This window comes from Durio zibethinus, chromosome 17 (genome assembly GCF_047325235.1).
Source record: "Durio zibethinus cultivar Kanyao isolate XHJ-2024 chromosome 17, ASM4732523v1, whole genome shotgun sequence".
Lineage (NCBI taxonomy): Eukaryota > Viridiplantae > Streptophyta > Magnoliopsida > Malvales > Malvaceae > Durio > Durio zibethinus.
The window spans coordinates 3,897,186-3,911,816 of NC_143178.1; the positions used below are offsets into that span (position 1 = coordinate 3,897,186).

At 33.0% G+C, this 14,631-nt stretch overlaps 1 protein-coding gene across 2 annotated transcripts; it reads right to left on the reverse strand.

The window, feature by feature from the left end:
• Window positions 1–59: 59 nt before the first annotated feature.
• On the reverse strand, window positions 60–7,892 carry LOC111278152 (mitogen-activated protein kinase kinase kinase YODA-like). 2 transcript variants are annotated; one of them, XM_022864690.2, is made up of 12 exons: window positions 7,714–7,892; window positions 5,981–6,761; window positions 5,165–5,875; window positions 4,219–4,306; window positions 3,984–4,046; window positions 3,652–3,812; window positions 3,467–3,542; window positions 3,151–3,210; window positions 2,957–3,064; window positions 2,416–2,655; window positions 2,195–2,286; window positions 60–1,444 (listed from the first exon to the last, which is right to left on the reverse strand). In XM_022864690.2, exons 2-12 carry the CDS (start codon window positions 6,535–6,537, stop codon window positions 913–915), a joined length of 2,688 nt encoding a protein of 895 aa, XP_022720425.2. In that variant the 5' UTR covers window positions 6,538–6,761; window positions 7,714–7,892; the 3' UTR covers window positions 60–912. The 2 variants fall into 2 exon arrangements, with proteins under 2 accessions (XP_022720425.2, XP_022720434.2); XM_022864699.2 differs by having other exon boundaries at window positions 5,981–6,797.
• Window positions 7,893–14,631: the final 6,739 nt, after the last annotated feature.

Here is a 14,631-nt window from a genome sequence, read left to right on the forward strand (position 1 = left end):
ATTCAGCCCTCAAGCCGGCTAATAATCTATTTGAACTTAGGAGAAATTGAGGCCGAAGCTAGTAATGAAGACATCGAGGCAGAACTCGCGATTTTTCAACATTGTATGTCCCGAAAATGTACAGCATAGTTCATTTCCCAATGTTTCAAAGCTAATACAAGTAAAATTATAATTTAACAATTTGCTGCCAGTGTGATACATCATTATCAGCAGCCACAATTAAGTTTCTGACTGGGCTGCAACAGCTGATGGAAAAAAAAAAATTTACCAGAACCAGTCACAAAAATTTTGAAGGTCATCTTGACAAAGCCTAGATATGGCTTTGGTTCCCCACCTTCTGTACAAAACTTTTTTAACCATTACCACTGTCCTTCCACCTGTAAAAATTGTAGGGGGTACGATAAAATTGGAAAAGAATTGCTCTTCTATGAGTTTCTTGATGTGATAAAATGTACAGTTCTCTTTACACTAGCGGATGGGTTCATCAACAGGAACTGCTTTAAAGTCAATCTCCAGAGGTGAGCTTGGTTTTTAACTTCTTTGCCTGCACATTGCACGATATACTCACAAGTGACACGGATTGCCTACCATGTTGGTGAAATATGTGCCAGCAAGGTGGAGAGTTTCAGTCACCGACACCAACATGACAATTTTGTGAGTGCAGCTAAAACCCAGCCTCCAAGAACCTCTTGCATGTTGATTGTTGCTTATTGTGAGAATTGAACAACCAAGCAAAGGGGCCACTTCAACATCATATCTCCTTTATGCCACTCAATCTTCCAGAAACAAGCAAATATATATGCGTGGAACTTTGAGCCTGTGACCTTAACTTTGAGGAAAGAAGCAACAACTGAGCCCCAAATACCATCAAAAATCCTTGAAAGCCTCCCCATGACAGGTTTCTGGAGCAAACTAGAATCCTCCATTACGCCCAAGCATTGATGAACTTGTATTAAGGTCCAGTGATGGTTTCAACTTCACATGGTCTCTTAAGAGTTGCTGAGACACATGATCAGCCAAGACTGGTTGTCCATCATAGAGTTCCCTGTGATCAACATGGCCAGATCTTCCATACTGTTTTCCAAAAGCACCACTATCTGATGAAATAATTTCTTGGAAAACATTAGAGGCTTGAGAAATCCCTCGAAACAGATCAGGCTCGGGTTCTTGATAAGGGTTGCTAGCATTTCCATAGAAACTATTTTGGGACCTTGGGGTTATTCCAATACCTTCATGCAAGTAGGTCATTGGTTGTTTTTGGTGATGAAATGGAATGGCACCACTCCCACCAGTAAGAGGAGTGGAAGAACCAGAGGCAGTATGAGGGCTAGATATCGGAGAGGGGGACATCCTTCCACTCAAATGTTGTGGTGACCTTGGATGTAGTAGAGGACTGCCCATGGGAGAAACTGGGCATGACATGTTCCTAGGTGTATGAGCGTCACTGCAATAGAGAAGGAATAAGTAATTAAAGAAAATCATGATAAGACTGAAAGATCATATCTGGATTAGAGCAGGTACTGTTGACACATAAAAAACTTGGTTGCAGACGCATTTTCTAGTTAGAATGAGACCAACCCAGACATCCACAGCAGCTTTCAAGCTAGAGGTAATGGCTTTATTTCTCTCTAAATGCAATCACAAAAGTAGATAAAATTCGATGCGCCAGGAATCTAAGGGGGCAAAGGTATTAAGACAAAGTATTTTGCAGGAAAAAGACCCTAGTTACATGTGAACATTCTATAATCATTCATGAAATCATAATACAGCATCTGATGACAACATGCACTACACTGATAGAAGTATCAAGTCTGAGTCATAGTACCAGGAACACGGTATGCCTCGGTTCAAGGTACGCCTCGGTTCAAGGTACGAAATCAGGAATTGGTTCACCATTTAAAAATTTTGTGATACGAGAGGGGCGGGCATAACTAGTACATTATTTCAGATTGTGGTATGCAAAAAAGTGATTTTCGGGTCACCCATAGTATTTGGACCATTTTTATTTTACAAAGCCCAAAATATTTACAAATTAAATGTCCAAAGGCCCTAAACCGTAAATCAAAGTTCATATACAGCACAACCACCATTAGGACACGTTTAAGCATGCATGTCTAGGTTGAACATACAACTACGAGTGTGTGTTCACATTTGTGTGAACATGTGTGCATCCACGTTGGAGAGAGAGAGATACCTGGATCCTGATCCAATTTTTAAACCTCTACATGGAAGGCTAGCCGTCCCTTCTGAATCTATGCATGAAAGATTCCTAGTATTTCCAATTTCCTAATGAGACATTCAAAAGCAGAATGCAGCAGTCAGCAATGATGGTAAAAACCTGAACAGGTACTTGTGATAAAAAAGGTCAAATCATTAGACAGATCAGATATACAAAACTTATTATTATATTTATACCAGTGTTCTCATGGCGTTGGCAACTGCAGGTGATGGGTCTGATGCATCAGCACTAAAATTGGGTCTTTCCAGTGGTGCAGCATTTTTTACAAAAGGGTGTTCTAAAAGCCAAGCTGCTGTAGGACGATGTGATGGGTTTCTTTGTAAACACTGCCTCACAAAGTCCTTCCCGTCATCTGAAAGACTATCAGGAATTGCTGGAAGTTCTTTACTGTTGCCAATCTTGAACATAGCAGCAACCTTTGAAGTAGTATAAAATATGTATCAAAAACAAAATAAAAGGTTGAGAAATCTTCACATTGGGCATGCAGCATTCTCCATTAGAAAGGAATTAAAATACTAGGATGGTCATACAGAAGATAAAGGTACTTTGCTGTATTAGCGATGACACTGGAAATGCAGCATTCTCCATTAGAAAGGAATTTAATTACTAGGATGGTCATACAGAAGGGAAAGGTACTTTGCTGTATTAGTGATGACATTTATTTTTTACAATATCTAACAAAATCAAAATTTCATGCGTGTATAAAAATTTACTAACCCCTTCATACTGGCTCCAAGGTGGTTTTGTGGTAGCCATCTCCAAAACTGTGCACCCAAGGCTCCATATATCAACAGCAAGGTTACATCCATTTGAGTACTTTATAACCTGAATGGAAAATGGAATTAAACAATATTACTAAAAAGCATCATAGAAATGAAGACCTTGAAACATAACTATAAAAGTAGGCTGACCTCAGGTGCCATCCAATAGGGGCTTCCCTTGAATGATAATGGACAAGATGACCCAGTAATCTGCAAATTATTTCAGATAACCTTATATTAGAAACTAGAGACATGGAATATGTGCTTAAAGTATTCTTACGAGGCAGCAAATTATGGATTATTTTTCTTACAAGGATGTTCTAAAGACAAATAGGACTCAGGAATTTACTTAGGATAATATCATCTTTTGGAATATAGTTCATATAACCATAGCAACATAAGCATTATTTATTTTGGTTTTGTAGGTAAAAGCATTAATTATGAAATTATAGATAAGTGCTCTTACATGCTTTGCCATCCCAAAATCAGCCAATTTCACACGGCCATTAGGGTCAACCAGTATGTTTGCTCCTTTTATGTCTCTGAAAATTTTGCACATTATAACAAATGACACTCCAGCATTATTGACACAATGACGGATTATGATATTCCCAAAGTGAACAACCCAAGCACACCAGAAAGTAAGCTTACCTATGAACGGTATTTTTAGCATGCAAGTAAGCCAACCCAGACAAAATTTGTTGAGTAAAATTCCGAATGGCACTTTCACCAAACTGACCATACTCTTGAAGAAGTTTGTAAATCGATCCACCAGAAACATACTCCAGGTATATATAAAGTTTATCATCTACCTGTTCATGAAATAAAATGGCAAACAAATGGAATTAGTATAATGCATTAACTGATCCTGTTGATCTATTTATATTTAATCTGAAGAGAACTTCTAATAATGACAGATGATCAGAGAACAATTATGGGAATGAAACCTTTACAAGCTCTTAAAATCAAAGAACAAAACTCACGGTTTCAAATCCATAATATCGCACTATATTTGGATGTCGTAAGCGACTTAGCAGCATAATTTCCTGCAAAAAAACTATCCATGAGTATAAAAATCACCTAAAATTATTAACACCAAAAGAAAAATCAACACATGAACCTCAGGGAAAACATGATTTCTGCTCTTAAAGCTACAAAATTTCCAAAAAAATCTCTTTTTTAATAATAACAATAATAACCTATAAGAGAAGGACTTACTTGTCCCAACTGCTGTGCACTTTCCTTTGATTTGGCATCATCAGAAAACAAAGTTACCTCCTTCATTGCGCACATCTCCCCACTTTCACTAATCAAGAGGTAAAAAGGAGAAAGGAGAGAGAAAATAAATCAAGCTTTGAAGAACAACAAGAAACTAAGCCTTACATCCCATAACTCTGAGGACGACTGTACGAAAGGCTAAAAAAATTCATATTAGATCATAGTTTTAAATCTTCTTGCGTCATTCATTTTTATCAAAAACAACCTTTTCATCAACTTCCCTAAGCCTCATATAATTTCTTATTGCTTGCAACCACATCTTTCTTGATCTACCTCTAAAAGTTTCAGTCTCTCCCAAATCCAAAATCTCATTTCTCCTAACTGATGCACAAACAGACCTAAGTTTCACATGTCCAAACCATCTCCAATGGCTTCTCTCATCTTTTCCTCAATTTAGACTACCGTTAATTTTCCTTGAACCTTTTCATTTTTTATTTTGTCTTTTTAGTCTTACCACACATCCATGTAAGCATCCTCATTTCCATCCTCATTTCAACTACGCTCATTTTATTCTTATGTTGTTCCTTAACAGCCAAACACTCTGTCTCATATAACAATGATGAGAGACCAAAATCAAGCATTGAAATAGTAAGGAAATTGCAAAAAATATTAGACCACTCAATTTGAGTCAGAAAACAAGGAACTCAACAACCTTGAACAAGGAATGTGCACATTCAAATTAGATGATAAAATTAAACAAGGATTAATCCAAAACTCAGACACATTGTGATTGAAAAAATTAGCTGGGTTCAATCTCACATATAGCTTTATAAAGATAAAGTTGTGGCTATGAAAGCAAATAATGTTGCAAAATGCAACACTCAAAAATAAACAGAACATATTAATATGAAACAGATGGAGAGTGGAGAATAACCATTTGACAGACCTGTTAAAACCAAGATAGACATGTCCAAATGTGCCCCTCCCCAACAATCGTCCTTTCTTCCAGCGGGAGCCAGGGCTTGTTGGGTTTTCTGCCCTACCAGGACTTCGGGGTAGCGATGGAGATGTCGCTGCTGAATACGCAGGAGAAAAGGGGCACGGAGATATTGCTATTGGAGGGAGAGGCAACCTGTGGCTTTGCTGTTTCACATCATCAGGTCGGCTTGTAGGTGACTCAATGGCAGCCCCTGCAGCTCGCGGATGCAAAGGGGTGACAGCACCACTGTGTATTCTGGAGCTCGGACCAGGACTTGTCATTCTAGGACTAGGTATTGGTGAACACTCAGGGCTACACCTGCTTTGTGGCCAAAATAACTGTCCTGACATATCTCCACCAACTGAATTATGTCCAGAATTATGGCCTGAACCAGGACTAGAGCATTGTCCAGATCCCAGGAAAGCTATGTCAGTGAAAGGCTTTCCCGTATATGGACCAGAGTTCCAAATTGGACTTCTAGAAGGACTTGACATTGAGCTGTCTGGAGCACTAGATAAAGCACCACGTTGAGGAATCTGTAAATTTTGAACATGATTGCTCAATGGTCCTCGCTTAGGTGATGTGGATAGGTACTGATGATTAAAAGATATATTAGCAGGCTTCAGTATCTCTTTTGAGTCCTGATTGACGACAGGCAACTGATCCGTGTGCTTTATGCTTCATTAAAAATTGAAATGATAATCAATTAGGGGTGACATACAAGTAGCAAGAGGGGGACAGTTCAGAAATACTATAAGTTAAATGATATTAGTTGAAACTCACCTAGACGGACTGTTTGCAGCAGTTCTCTGTCCATTTTCATAATCAGAAGTCAAGGAGCTAGGAAGACGAGAATCAGATGGGTCATCACTATAAATGGAGCTATCGCTAGAAATAGAAGCAGTAGCAATATCTCCCTCAGCGTCTACATGATCCAGTTTGTTAGAGACTTGTTCAGGTTTCGGCAAGGGAAAAAGCAGTGATGGCCTTGAATCTTTGTCAACTCCTGGTCTTGTTGATGCATTAATTCCAGAATTAGCATGCACAACGCTAGCAGGATGCAACCCAGGTAGTGGAAGTGGTTGAGCATGAGGCCTCTCCACAAAACTTTGACAGCGTGATACTTGCGTGGAGGGTGATGATGATCTCGACGGGACTCGAGACAGAGATCCCCTTTCTGAAACAGCATCACAACGGCGTCTTCTAGAACCCCCTAATCTGCTAGTGGATTTTTCATCAGACGTGAACTTAAGCTTACGATTTATAACATCAATGAAACTCTCCTTGCTTGCTTTCCTTTTGTCTTCTTTGGATGAAGACTTTCCCCACCATGTAGGCATGTTTATGTAATACTGGGTAAATTCAGAGTAAAAGATCCTATTCTTAATTACAGTTGATACTTACTTCAACATCCCTGGTCATACTTGCTGCTAACATACTGGTTAAACTTTAACTAAGTCCAACAACTTTCTCCTTAACATAATTACATTACAAGTACAAAGAAACGGACATGACGCTGAGCATGCTGATTAAAGCATGTTGCATGCTCTAAACACACATTAGCCTGTAAGAACGTGTATAAAAGCTTCATCATGAGCGTCTAGCAAAGGATATACCAAAAGAAAAAAAAAAGAATTATACTAAATATACAGGTTCGAAGATAGATATTAACATGCAAATAGAAAGCAGAGAGGACCCCTCAAAAGCACATAGACAGCTTAAGTTCAGAATATGGTCAGACCAAAAAAATAAAAAAAAACTTGATAGAATGTTGAAAATTTTCATCATTAATTTCCCCTTCAAAAAGCAGCCATACATGATGCATTGACTTCAAATGTCACATATGAAAGTCATAACTTTGAATTTATTGCTTAGCTAATCATTGGTCCACATCAAGAAGACGCATCCTAGCTAGACCATTTAGTCCAAAACTACTTCTAATTAATCAATAGAGCACTCCAGCTCAATTTTACAGCTAAAAAAAGAGCAGCTATTGAACTATTTGCACAAACAAAAAGGGGTCCTTGCCACTCAATTTATTACTGCCATAACAGATCCAAGATTTGAGTACCCATTTTTCCATATAAACTGACATATAAATTAAATCTAACCAATCCAAAACAAGTTTTTTAACCTGGATCTGCAATTCAAGCAACTCATATATCCAACAAAAAAACACCAATTTACAACAATTAACAAAAACTAAGAACTAAAAATCTGTCAAGTTACACAACAAAACCACTCAAAATCAAAAACCCATCACCAAATTCACCACAACCTAAAAACCCATAAGTTAAAACAATGAATAAATTGGTCCAAGATGAAGAAAGAAACACTCAAATTACACTATAAAAGCAGAATAACCCACACTTCACTACGCTGAAAGCTTGAACAGAATAAACAAATCAAATGTTGAAACCCTTTAAAAGTAGTCAAATTAATCCAAAATTTTCAGCTTAAAACATACAAAGAAAAGACTTTAAAAACAAAAAAAAAAAAAAACAATCATTACTTACAGTGAAGTGTAAGTATAGCCCCGTCTAAAAAAACCGTCAGTTTCCAGAGAGACGGCACAGAGAAGCGCAAAAGGCTCTAATATGAATGAGAGAGAGAGAGAGAGAGCAAAAACGAAAAGCCCTTCAGAGAGAAAAGAGAGTTTTTTTTTTTAGTTTTTGAGTAAGCGAAATAATAGAGTGCTGTCCTTGTCGTTTCAATTTGTGTAATAAGAGTCTGGTCCGTTTGGAAAACGAAAAAAGTGGGAAATCCTCCCGTGAAAAAGCTGATGTTAGGTCACACGTTTGTGACGTAGAAGCAGGACCGTCAGATTTGACTTCAATGACGCATCGTTCATGACTTTCAGTCATGCTCTGAAGCTTATAATAGTGAAGTCAAGTGTTTTGTTGTTATCGTGCTATCGGATGCGTTGGATTGGTTACCCGTCCCTTTTCTCAATTTTTTTTAATGCCAACTTACTTAAAATAAATATATTCCCATTATCATTTTTCCTGTGCTTTACGCAATTGTCTTTTATCTTTGTTCTTTTATATCGAAGACCCCCTGTTTTGGATTATTTGAAATTGGCACCTTAGTTCTTCTGTTTAATCTTTTCTATCCCTCATCCATTCCTGATAATTAATTTATTACGCTTATTACGTATCAAATATATATAAAATATAAAAATTTTTGAATTATCACTCGATAGGTTAAATACAAATTATAATTTTTTAAATTTTTAAAATTTTTATATAATTTATATCAAAATTTTAAATTATATTATTTTTATGTCATGTAATTATATTAAGAGACATAACCAAAGGATAGATCACGACCTCCAAAAAAATTTTCTAACTCTATTGTGATTAATTCCATCAGCCATTATACCTAACCTCCTCTTATTTATTAAATTTATTATTTATCTTATTTTTAATTTTTTTTATCTCATCATATTTAAAATTATTATATCACTATAAAATATATATATATATAGATTTTTGTTAACATAAAATTTTTACTTGTTTTTTCATAAAGAAAATAATTATTGAAATTATAATATAAATTATAAAGAACTAATAAAAATAATATATATATAATCATTACTTTTTAAATTTTATATTATCTGCATACTATATTTTTTTTTATTTTTTGTCTCTCTTCATTAATTTTTAAATTATTTGCACAATTACAAATTTCCAATGTATAATTAGATTTTGAGTGTTCATAAATTGAGATTGGATGGGGCAAGCCAAGTTGAATTCAGACAAGCTTTGAAGAAATCCATGTTTAAAAAATTGTTGTTCACTTAAACCTTCTAGAATATTACGAACAATATGCTTTAGAAATAACCTCTCATATTCTAATTATAAAAAAATATATATCTTTAAATTAAATAATTTCATCGAATTTTTAGTCAAACTTGAGCCATTCCTTCATTGTGCATTTTTTCTAGTAATGTTGACGCTACCAACAATTTATATCATGCAAACAAGAGGTTTCTCTTGGATTTATTTGCAAAATTCTAACATCTTTTACTCAAGCCATCGAAAGTGAACTAAGGCCTTCCACTGGTGTGTATGAAAAGAAATTTTTTTTTTTTTTCTATCCCTCGCAAGAATCTTTGAAAGAAATAATTTTTCTTTTTCTTTTTTTTTCTGAATGAGACATTGAACCTAAACAGTCAAATGTTGGGAGACATGGGAGAATTTCCCGTGTGTGTTTGACTTTTAGTTTTATAGAAAAATTTTATTTTTAAACCTTGTTATTAATTAAATTTACAAGTTATGATAAAAACGACAATTTATTTCATAATATCTATTAAAATAATTATATTTTTATACAGTAATATAATTAGAAATGTTAATTTTACTTATATTTAATATAAAATTTAATTTTTTATCCAAATTAAAATGAAGATGAACAATACATTATGGGTATGAGATGAAGATAAAAAAAAAAAAAATTTTAAATTGAGATGAAGATAAAAAAAAAAAAAATTTTAAATTTTTATGAAGTACGAAGATAAAGATAAAGATGGGTAATATAACATTAACCCGTATTTATTTCGTATCCTCTATATATATTTAGTAAATATATTTTTTATTAAATAATGTAAATTATTATTTTAGATTAATTAAAATTAATATATTTTATTCAAAATATATATTAATATATATTTATAAAAAAAATACTTAAATATACAAGATAAAAATAAATAAAAATAAATTTTTTTAAATTATGAAAATAAAAATTATCCATATGTATTAAATATCTATAAAGATAAAAAAGAGATAAATTTAATTTTTTTGTTAGGTACGAGTTTGAGAATAAGTATAATACAAAATTTTAAGAATAAAGATAAAAAAATACTCTATCATATTCATATCATATCTATTGACATCTCAATATAATTTTATTTTATTTTATTTTATTAATGAATTCAAAATTTAAATATTTGATTCAAGGATAATATATAGCCGATTCAAGAGTGGGTTAGGTTTTTCTCGGCTAGTAAGCTTTGTCATTGATGGAGGCAGGCCAGAAACCCAAAGCCCAAAAAGACAATACCTAGATTTTTCAATTGAAGTTCCAAGGCAATTAACAACCCTTTTTGTTTTTGATTTTTGCTGGATCCATCTACAATTTGTAGCTCTTTAATGTAGGCCTCCGTCATAGCTTGTTCAGCAATCTCCGTTACATAGCTTCATTATAATGAAAACTTATACAAGAAAAAAAAATGAAAAAGAAGAAAACACACATATTATAATGACTTAGATGATGAATTTGAACAATTAATCCCTTTAGAAAGGAACTTGGTTTGACCTACAACATTATTATAATTAAGAAGATGAACAATATGTTAGTAGCATAATTTAATTTAGTTTAAGAAGTTTAAACAGGTGATTAAAGTGGGAATTGGGAAGTACTTGTCATCCCAACCAGAGCAAGCTTTGGATTGGTTTGCAAAGAAGATTTGATCACACTCCAATTTTATGGCTCTTAAGCAAAGGATGGTCAAGGGCTGGTTGTTTTTGGATATGAACACAATCGGAAAAATCACTCCCTTCAGTCTGGAAAAAATATATATATAAATCTAATGAAATTTTTGTTGTGGTAACAAATTCATGGGATTTTTGGTTGCAAATAGAATAAGTGAATGACAGTTCCCATTGTTTAACTCAAATGATTCATCTATCTGTTTTAGAGGGTGTTTTCCAGCAAGATTAAAGTTCAATCTCCCGTATTTGTAACTTTTATTTTTTCAAATTCTCTTAAACTTTGATTTCTTATGTAAAAGAAAAAAATATATAAACTGCTTATGTTTACTTTAATATGTATTTGGAACAGAAACTAAACCCATGAGGCAAAAGTTAGCAATGGTTGATGACCAAAACTAAAAGAAACTAAAGAATACTTACGGAGCATGAGGCAGAAGATCGAGTGTAATTGACTGTCACCTTGTAACCCTGGATTTTGCCTGAGATTAGTTTAATGTAAACAGTTTAAAAAAAAAAAAAAAGGGAAAGGCTGAGTTTGTTGCCATCCATCCATCTAGAGATGGTATGAGACGAGTTTTTATTTATTTTAAACTCAACTCGATTTTATATAATAAATGTTTGAATTCGATCCGATTTATATTAAAATATTATTTTTTATATTTGATTATCGTATATATAAAATTATAATCGATTTGATTTAATAAAAATTAAAAAATATCATTTTTAATATATAAATATAAATAATTAAATAATATTATATATATTAAATTGGATTGAAATGAATTTACTTGACCTGACTTGAATTCTTATTTGAAAAAAAAAATCTTATAAAATTAAGTCGGGTCAAAATTTAATAGATTTAGATTTGATTGCCAACACTACATCCATCAATCCGACTTGAATATTTCAATTTGATTTTGTGATCCACTTTGCACAAGTGCTTCACTGGATAAGGTGTTCGAAACAGATGATTTTGTTTGCTGGTCATTGCACAGGCTTAGCTAAAATTCTCACCAATTTGTTGCATTCTTGAGACTATTTTAAATCCAATTAGCCACTTTCTTTATAATTAAAAGAAATCAAGAAATAATTATAACCAGGAGAAGCAAAAGCAGTTGGTTGAGTACTTTTCATGTGGTCCTCTTAATTGGAGCTGTACCAGATCAGCAGCCTCCATTCTTCAACATTCCAATTTTCAGTGACTTGGCTGGCAATGAGTTTGCACTTAACAATCCCTTTGGAGAACTAGGCTCCATCTATGCCATTATTTTCATTTATTAAGCAAAAGCAAAACTATAATTTATTATACTTTATAACAATAAATTACTGTACAAATGGTGGCATTGATGAATTGCTTATTTATTTTCTAACCATAAAGTTGTTTGTGCTAAACCGTACATGTAACATGTTTGAGCTACCATGCAGGCCGCTTTACTTAAATTCTTCTAGTAAAAATTAAGGGGGATTTTTTTCTTTGGATTTTATGGTTTTTGAGCAAATGATGATCAAATGCTGGTTGTTTACAGATTTTGAGACTATCAAATACAATACTTTTATTAATTCATTAATTCAATTGATTTATATAATTACTATTAAGATGTAATATTTAACAGATTTAAAATTTAAAATTTAACACGTGAATGAATTCATTTATTTTCAAGTTATGAATTTTTTTGTACAAAATAAATAATAAAATTGATCATTAATTATTTAGTACTCAATTTTAACTGATAACAGATTCATGGATTTTTTGTTTTGAGCTTATGCAGCTTTGTTTATAAGATTGTAACTTTGTTTTCCATCCAAAAAGCAAATTAATTAATTACCTTAAATGCTCATGACAAAGAGTTTATTGAGAATCTTGACCTGTTTTTCTAAATCAAGATCTTCAAAACTTTTCTACCATTCCTATCCATTTACGATTATAGAGAAACACAGAGAAAAGAGAACTAGAAATGGGACAAGCATCAAACCTGAGCTTGATTAAGGCCACAGATAATTCTAGGCGCCATGAATGAATTCTCTCATTTTCTTCACCAGACTGCCTAATACCTTCTTAAAGGTGCAAATTTATAAGAACATTCATCTGGGTTTTAAACACACAAAAATGAAGTTTTCTTGCCATCTTTCCTATTCGTCCTTATTCATTTCTCACTAATTAGGAGAAGATTCATAATATGAACCGAGTAGAACAAGAAAATTTATTTTTTTTTAGCAAATTGAAGATAACAACTGGAATAGTTTGATTCTGTGCTTTACACTCGAGAAATCAACGAATAAAAATCATTTAATTCTTCAAGCTTTGGACATGTAGTGAATGCACCGAGCTGACTACCAACTAATTGTTACTATTGCAAATCTTATGCATGTTATATAGATAGGGCATTTTCCAGGTTGTTTACAGTCGTTATGTCATATCAAAACAAATGCTGTGGACCAGTGGTGAAGGATAATTATAACCCAACCCTCAAAATTGCTGTATTCTTTTATGTATATGAAAAACTTTCACTTGGGAGAATACATATATTTGAAAGCTCTTAATCCAAGTAGTAATTTATTAGTGCGGATATTGAAACCAAGGGCAGTACAATGGGAACAATCCACTAACCAAAGTTGACCCTATAGGAAAAAAATAATGAAATTAGGCAATTAGCCTTGGGTTCAAAATAATTGTCTTTTTTTCTTTTTGGCCCAACGGTGACCTCTATAACATAGCCGCCTTCTATATATGTCATCAGCCAGGCAGCCTTGGTTCCGTGATGGAGTCTACATTTTCTAGTAAAGGCAATAGACTGTGGACCATTACTTTTCTGGATGCAGATGAAGGGGACGAATCGAGAGAAAGGGGCATGAAGAAATTACATTTTTAGAAGGTTTTTGTTGCTGAATTAGGAATCGGATTAGGGTTTGTTTTATCGTAATTCGATCATGATATCTCAAGTTTTATCCGAATTTAATTTTTTTTCCTTGAACTATCTCAAAATAATTAATATTTTCTTCTTGAAGGCTGAGTAAACCATCAACCAACCTATGGTTTCAGTTGTCGCCCCAATTGAATTCTGTCCTGGACCCTATTTTGACTGATATTTATTATTTCCCCAAGTTATTTTTTTCTGAGTATAGAAATTAATAGTAGCATTTTAATGGTGACTGCTGTTCAAGCATAGAAATAGCATCAGCAAATTGTATAAAAATCGAAGAAAATTCCACCGCTCGAAGGTTTTTTTTTGGGTTTATTTTAATGAAAAATTGAAAATGAGTGTTAGTTGATAAGCTCAAAACTTGTTGATAATAATCAATGCCCAAAAAGCTGTCATAATCTCCAACTGCCGGGGGATCTAATAAGTATAGGAAGGATGGTTACAACTAAATCCTCTTAACTTTTTGTTAAACGTCTCAGTTGCTCACCAAAATTGTAGGCTTTACTTTACTATGTGGACCAATTATTAGCGACAAACATTTGCATCAATTTCTTTAAATCAAAGTCCACTTGATTATGCCATATGTAGCGCATATACCCTTGGGAGAGAATGTTGTTTTATTAGTCACAATATTGCATTTCTTTCACGAAAGCAAAGTTTACTTGGACGTATGAAAAAGATAAGGAAATAAATATCTACGACGCAATTAATTTGTATAATAATATCCAATAAATTAAATATTCGAACTTTAATATTTATAATTTTTTTTATTAAAAAAAACCGGAAGGAAGTCGAGATTTTAAATTTAAATCTTATAATATGTAAATTTAATTATTTAATTATATTTTAATTTATTAATTAATTATTCAATGATTATAATTTGATTATAATATAATAATTAATTATTCAATTAATTATATAAATAAAATACTTTGAAGAAAGAAAAAAAAATGAAAAACATTCAATTTAAGATGATCTCAGTTCTCAAATACTAACTAGAAAAAAATAAGTATAATTCCAA